We start from the raw sequence: 7,871 nt of genomic DNA on the forward strand, positions 1-7,871 counted from the left end.
AGCGCTTTACAGAACACACTGTAAAGTGAATTGACTGTATATTTGTGGGCGAACGCGGCAGCCAATTGCGCACAGCAATGTCCCACAAACAGTCGTAGATTGAAAATGACCAATTTATTATTGTTTTTGGTTTTGGAGGGATTATTATTAGGCTCTGTGTGGAGTAAGGAAACTTGCCCAAGGTTTCGCCCTCTGCCTGGAATTGAACTCAGGTCTCTCGCTTGCAAAGCGAGTGCTCTAACCACTGAGCTACAGGACTGTACAACCTCAGAGAAGGAAAGCATGATTGCCTTATCAGTTCCATGTTTCTTTTCAAAAGCATTGCGACTAAAATGTTACTGCTGCCATGAGGAAGCCGATATGAAGTCAATTTTTAACAGGATTGTGTACATTATTCCAAGCCATGAAGATTTTACTTCTAAGAATAAAAGAATCTCAAACCAAATATGGGCAAAGTAAAGCAGTACTTTGAATTTTCAATTAAATTACCAATATTGTGTCAACGTTATCTAACTGTTGTTCATCAAACTGCACAAATAAGAAGCTAATATTCGAACGCCTATGTTTTTTGCTTTGCAGTGATTATATGCTCTTGTAGTATTCTTCTTCTACACTTCTATACAGCATTGTAAACAGATGGTTTAAAATTACCACAGCAATTCAATGCTACCCACGATTTCACTATCTGATCAGAGTAAAGTGACCTTGATGAGGCACTTTGTAAACTGGACAGAGATTGTTGATAAGACAAGATAAACTTTCTTAGAACCATATTGCTAAATGAAACTTGTATGTCAAAACTAGAAGGGAACTGGTTGTTAGTCGATTGGCGGATCGCTTTTCTAGGGGTAATATTATATTGTGTATAATACTGACAAAAATAATAATACTTTGGTCATTCAACCCAATGACTGTTTTTGGTTGTGCGCTGCCACGTTTCGCCCAAAAATATACAGGCAATTCACTTTACAGTATATTCTGTGAAGAGTGTTGAGACGTCCCAATGACACGAAAAAGCACCATAATATAATAATCGACATCTCAAAGTGCTTCATGGACTATACTGTAAAATGAATTGACTATATATTTGTGAGTGAAACGTGGCAGACAATTGCACACAGCAGCGTCCCACAAACAGTTGTGGATTGAAGTAACCAATTTATTATTGCTTTTTTTTCTTAAGGGATTATTATCAGGCATGTGGAGTAAGGAAACTTGCCCAAGGTGTCACCCTGCCGGGAATTGATCAATTGCAAGGATTATTACTATTCTACATCGTCATTACACTCTGTGTGAAAAAGTGCTCCCTGAACACAGTTCTAACTTTCTTAGTTCTGATTTTAAGATCCTTGTAATGTATCTCTCTCTGGTAAAGAGAATATAACCCCAGTCTAGTTAGCCTCTCATAATAGTAATCCTTGCATTTGATACAGCGCCTTATCACGTCTTCGAGATGTCTCAAAACGCTTCACAGAATATACTGTAAAGTGAATTGACTGTATATTTAATGGGCAAAATGCGGCAGCCGATTGTGCAAAGCAGTGTCCCACAAACAGTCGTTGATTGATTGACCAAACTCTCATAATTTTTTCTTCAATCATAGCTAAGGCCAATCATAGCTAGGGCACAGTTTTTAATCTAATGAACTATCATTGGACACCCTCCAAAGCTAGTACAACAGATGACTTTAATCAAGTTGTGGCTCCAAATTATATAAGATTATAACTTCTAAAATTATATAAAATTATATTGGCCAAATTTTCTTTTAGGCATATTCATTCATGGGATAAATTGAATTTATCTTCACCAAACTAAAACATTACATTGCAGAAACAATGTTTACAAAAATAATTATTGGGTTGTCTATTGCAGAGATGTGCTTTTAAAACCAAAATATTTTGCAGAAAGAAATGGAATAAACCTTTCTGTGTCTGCCAGTAGCAGGTGCAGAAATAAACTAGAAAAATGTTCATTGCCCCAAGGTCAGATTAAGAAAACCATCAAATGTTTTAATGATATGCCAAAAATAATGATGCCAAATACAAAACCAATCGCTTCACAAATAATCTGGGATTTTTAAATTCAACTTGAATTGCTCTCTGCAGTGGATTATTGCACTGTCAAGTCTTGTATTGTAGCACACTCACCTTGCAAGCAAGAGGAGCTGAATTTGATTACCAGGCGGGGCAAAACAAAACCTTAGGCATGTTTCCTTACTCCACATGCCTCTGTTAACCTCGCAGTAAGTAGGAACCTGATTGTTAGTCAATTGGAGACTTGCTTTCCAGGAGTCAAAAAAAATTGGTCACTTAATCCAGGACTGTCTGTAGGACACTGCCACATTTCACCCACAAAATACGCAGACACCCCACTTTTCAATATATTCTGTGAAGCGCTTTGAGACAGTTCAGCAACTTGATAAGGCGCTATATCAAACGCAAGGATTATTATTTTTACTGTAATAAATGCCGTTGAAGGTAGGACACTGGTTCAGTTTCAAGCATCGCAAGATTTCGAAAATCACAATAATTTCATATTACCATGAAAAAGTATGTTTTTTGTATAAACGTATTGCATGTAAACAGAATTAGAATAAGATGTCTGTAAAATGATAGTTCATGATGCTTGTATTGGTTTTTCTCAACCACTAAATATGATGGGAAATGATTATCTTCTGCCACTAAATATGATGGAAAGTAAGTGTGGACTTGAAGTTATCCTCGCAGTAAACAAGATGTATTTTCATTGTCCTTGCGTCTCAATGACTGGGAAAAATCTGTTAATTGTGTATAAACTAACAACATATAAATAATTTGAGGTCAGAGAAAGAAAAGGTACCAATGCACCAATCCTGGCTTCTTTTGTTCATCACAAACAATTGTGCTCCACTGCAACTAATCAGTGGATGTTATTTTATATAAAGTGTAGCCAGATGCAAACAGGTTCCCCCCCCCCCAGTTTGTTGTTAAACTGTGTCATCCACGCAAAAGAATGTTGCTTCTGGAAATCCCAGTGATACCCTTTAGGAACCAGTCACAGCAATTGTAGCTATTTTCTTGAAATTAGATGCGTTTATAATAAGATGTCTGTTACATTAAAGGAACAAACAATACCGTTGCCTTACTGCACCATTCAAGTCTGCATCTTCTTACATTCTCATTCCTCTTCTATCACTATGTTTCACCACAAATGCAGATCACAAGAAAATAACATAAAAGTCAGGATGAGAAGAGATCATTCAACTCTCCTTTTTAGTGTATCACTTCTCTCATCATATCACCGATTGTGCTGCGTATTGAATAATCAATGCTTTCTCTCTTATTCACTCCCCAAAAAAGATCTGTCAAAAAAAAAACAAGTGAAAAACACGGGGCAGAGGGCAAAAGCCATGTGTGAGATTGGGGGGTGGGGGGACCTCCCAGGACCAGACCATCATCCACCCTGAAGGTGAATGATGCAACGGATGAAACTCGAATGCCATCTGAGCAAAGGATGAATTGCATTCGGTTGCATTCGATGGTCATGTTCCCAAAGCCTTTCGCTGAGGAGGTATCACCACAAAAAAACTCTCAGCAACAACTGGAGATGGCAATGCAACCGAACTGAAGGGGAGATGCGACTCCATATTCACACACACTCACTCACACACTCACACACACACTCACTCACTCACACACACTCACTCACACACTCACTCACTCACACACACACACTCACTCACTCACTCACACAGTCACACACACTCACTCACACACACACACTCACTCACACACTCACTCACACACTCACAGTCACTCACACACACACTCACACACACTCACTCACAGTCACACACACTCACTCACACACACACACACTCACACTCACTCACACACACTCACACACAGACACTCAGTCACACACTCACACACAGACACTCAGTCACACACTCACACACAGACACTCAGTCACACACACACAGAGCGCGGCCGCTCCCGCACAGTCCCGGGACTCCGTGAACAGCCCAAGTGTCAGCGCTGCGCCCACGCGCTGCATCCAACCTGACAGCTCAGCCCTGACCCCCACCCCGAGCCCTGACCCCCACCCCGAGCCCTGACCCCCACCCCGAGCCCTGACCCCCACCCCGAGCCCTGACCCCCACCCCGAGCCCTGACCCCCACCCGAGCCCTGACCCCCACCCCGAGCCCTGACCCCCACCCGAGCCCTGACCCCCACCCCGAGCCCTGACCCCCACCCCGAGCCCTGACCCCCACCCCGAGCCCTGACCCCCACCCCGAGCCCTGACCCCCACCCCGGCAGCGCCGCTCCCCCCCCCCCGGGCACCCCCTCCCCCCCGGGCACCCCCTCCCCCCCGGGCACCCCTCCCCCCCCCCGGGCACCCCCCCCCCGGCTCCCCCCCCGGGCACCCCTCTCCCCCGGGTACCCCTCCCCCCCGGGCACCCCCTCCCCCCCCCGGGTACCCCCTCCCCCCCGGGCACCCCCTCCCCCCCCGGGTACCCCCTCCCCCCCGGGCACCCCCCGGGCACCCCTCTCCCCCGGGTACCCCCTCCCCCCGGGCACCCCCTCCCCCCGGGCACCCCCTCCCCCCCGGGCACCCCTCCCCTCCCCCGGGCACCCCCTCCCCCCCGGGCACCCCTCCCCTCCCCCGGGCACCCCCTCCCCCGGGCACCCCCTCCCCCGGGCACCCCCTCCCCCCGGGCACCCCCTCCCCCCCGGGCACCCCTCCCCCCGGGCACCCCCTCCCCCCGGGCACCCCCTCCCCCCCGGGCACCCCCTCCCCCCCGGGCAGCCCCTCCCCACCTCTCTCTCTCTCTCACCTGCGGTTGAGCGGTTGGCTTTTCAGCTCGTAAAACGTTTTCGCTTCTTCATGAAATTCCTCACCGACCTCAAAATCCGGAACGATTCCCGACTCGGACTGCATTGGGGAAGGTTCAGAGGGAGCGGCCGCGGAGCGGGGACCTGAGGGGGGGAGCGGGGACCTGAGGGGGGGGAGCGGGGACCTGAGGGGGGGAGTGGGGCAGTGGGGGGGGGAGTGGGGCAGTGGGGGGGGGGGAGTGGGGCAGTTGGGCAGTGGGGGGGGAGTGGGGCAGTGGGGCAGTGGGGGGGAGTGGGGCAGTGGGGGGGGAGTGGGGCAGTGGGGCAGTGGGGGGGGGAGTGGGGCAGTGGGGCAGTGGGGGGGGGGGAGTGGGGCAGTGGGGCAGTGGGGGGGGGAGTGAGGGGGAGTTCTTGATGGCAATTCAATTAAAGAAAACACAGAGAGAGAGAGAGTGTGAGAGAGAAAGAAGGAAAGAAAGAAGGTGGGTGGGGGAGGAGGAAGAAGAGGAGAGAGGGAGAGAGGGAGAGGGGGGGAGGAGGGAGAGGACAAAATAAAAAGGGTACGAAAATAAAGTGAAATAAAATAAATCCTCCAAAACCACAGACAGAGACAGAGGGTGTGAGGGGGTGAGAGGGAGAGGGGGAGAGGGGGGGTGGGGGGGGATAAAAAAAATAACCCGCGACCCACAGGAGGAGGAAAATGTCAACAAGACACAAAGTTGCGGTGACTGACAGCGCCTCTCTCTCTCTCTCTCTCTCCTCTCCTCCCCCTCCGCACATCAAAGCGGCGCCGCCTCCCGCTGACACCCTGTGTGTGTGTGTGTGTGTGGGGCCGCGCTGCCCGCCGGGATCTGTAGTTCCCGGGGCCGCTGCGCCTGCGCGCCTCTCGCAACGCCTCTCTTTCTCTTCGTGCGGTTGTGCGCGGAGAACTACAACTCCCGGCGCCCCCCGCGCGCCCCCACACACACACACACACGCACACAGCGCGCATGTGCAGCCCAGGTCGCAGGTAGCACTTCTTGTTTTGGATACAATGTTACATCAACAGCTGATCTGAGGCTGCGGGGGGGCGGGGCTGGCTGGGGGGGTGATGTGGGGGGCTGGGGGGGGTTATGGGGGGCTGGGGGGGGGTTATGGGGGGGTGATGGGGGGCGGGGGGGTGATGGGGGGGTGATGGGGGGCTGGGGGTTATGGGGCTGGGGGGGTTATGGGGCGGGGGGGGTGATGGGGGGCTGGGGGGGGGTTATGGGGGGTGATGTGGGGGGGGCTGGCTGGGTGGGTGATGGGGGCTGGTTGGGGGGGTGATGGGGGGCTGGCTGGGGGTGATGGGGGGCTGGTTGGGGGGGTTGATGGGGGGCTGGTTGGGGGTGATGGGGGGCTGACTGGGGGTGATGGGGGGCTGGCTGGGGGAGGTGATGGGGGCTGGCTGGGGGGGTGATGGGGGGCGTGATGGGGGCTGGCTGGGGGTGATGGGGGGCTGGCTGGGGGGGGGTGATGGGGGGCTGGGGGGGTGATGGGGGGCTGGGGGGTGATGGGAGGCTGGGGGGGGTGATGGAGGACTGGGGCTGCGGGGGTGATGGGGGCTGGCTGGGGGTGATGGTGGGGGCTGGGGGGGCTGTGGGGGTGATGTAGGGGCTGGGGAAGTTATGGGGGGTGATGGGGGGCTGGCTGGGGGGGATGATGGGGGCTGGGGGGTGATGGGGGGCTGGGGGGTGATGTGGGGGGCTGCGGGGGGTGATGGGGGCTGCGGGGGGTGATGGGGGGGCTGGGGGGTGATGGGGGACTGGGGGGTGATGGGAGGCTGGGGGGGTGATGGGGGGGTGGTGATGGGGGACTGGGGGGTGATGGGGGGCTGGGGGTTGATGGGGAGGCTGATAGACAAGCAGTGGATATTCCTCCTGTCATTTGTTTGCATCAGTTTCAGCCCCCCACCCAAAAAAAACACAAATAAACAAGAGGATATATGGTAACTCATTTTAAAGAGCGGCTTTATATGAGGTGGTGGTTGGGGAGAATTTTTTTTAATTGCATCGCAGTTAATTTCGTTTGATCCGAGCTTGGTCTGGTCTTTACGAGTGTTTTTTTTGGTTTGTTTTACACAAATGCACCTGCATGGCATCGCAGATGGATTGATCCGATTTGGTTTGGTTTGGTGAGAGGGAATGGGTGAAAATCTCTCTCTCTCTCTCTCTCATTGGTGTTTAGTGCTGTGCTCTCCGGCCTATTCGTGTGTGAGGAAGATTCAGTCGACTTGCCTTTGGTGAGACGGCACGCGAAATGGCATCTCAGATGACTTTTTTCAAGTTTTATTTGTTGTTGTTTATTTTTGAAGGTTTTTTTGGGGCTCCAGTTCAATATAATTTGGTACACAATCATGAATCTCTGGCAGAATCGATCCAAGCTCCTTGCGGAGTCCTGTAGCATATTGGCTAAAGCACTTGCCTCGCAAGCGAGAAGACGTGGGTTCAATTCCTGGGCAGTTATAAACATTAGACAAGTTTCCTTACTACACACTCCTCTGTTACCTAACACGAAGTAGGAACCCGGTTGTAGTTGATTGGTGGATCGCTCATCTGGGGGTAATAATCCCTTCAAAAAATATATAAATAATTGGTCACTCAATCCACGACTATTTGTGGGACACTGCTGTGCACAATTGGCTGCTATATTTTGCCCGCAAAATGTACAGCCAATTCACTTTACAGTATATTCTGTGAAGCGCTTTGAGACGTCTCGAATACATGAGGATTTATTTATGCAAGGATTATTATATCAAATGCAAGGATTATTATTATTATCATCAAGATGGGCACGAAACCTCACAAACTTTGTGTTAATGAAGCACAAGAGTGAAGAAAAAATGAGGGGAGTGGCGTGGAATGACCATTACACCACAATGGAGCTTATCTTCGCAATAATCCACTTTGATCCTAAGACCTTAGATCTAGGATACTGGTCACACATAATACTGTATAATTTAAAGTAAGAAATGGCTTTTTTTTTTAAAAAGCAGAAAGCTCGCCCTCCCTTATAACCTTCCCTGAAAGAAAGTCATG

The 7,871-nt window shown here is 50.5% G+C and overlaps 1 protein-coding gene across 8 annotated transcripts in view; it reads right to left on the reverse strand.

Annotated features, from left to right (window-relative positions):
* LOC103179789 (melanocyte inducing transcription factor) overlaps positions 1-4,980 on the reverse strand; it is a 113,316-nt gene extending 108,336 nt beyond the window's left edge. For 7 of the 8 annotated variants that reach the window (XM_042339736.1, XM_042339731.1, XM_042339735.1 and 4 more), the window contains exon 1: positions 4,818-4,980. In XM_042339736.1, the coding sequence (XP_042195670.1) occupies positions 4,818-4,921 (104 nt within the window). In that variant the 5' untranslated portion in view covers positions 4,922-4,980. The remainder of the gene's footprint in view (positions 1-4,817) is intronic. The other variant, XM_042339733.1, reaches the window with a different exon arrangement.
* Between the last annotated feature and the right edge of the window lie 2,891 nt (positions 4,981-7,871).

This window comes from Callorhinchus milii, unplaced genomic scaffold (assembly GCF_018977255.1).
Source record: "Callorhinchus milii isolate IMCB2004 unplaced genomic scaffold, IMCB_Cmil_1.0 Scaffold12, whole genome shotgun sequence".
Classification (NCBI taxonomy): domain Eukaryota; kingdom Metazoa; phylum Chordata; class Chondrichthyes; order Chimaeriformes; family Callorhinchidae; genus Callorhinchus; species Callorhinchus milii.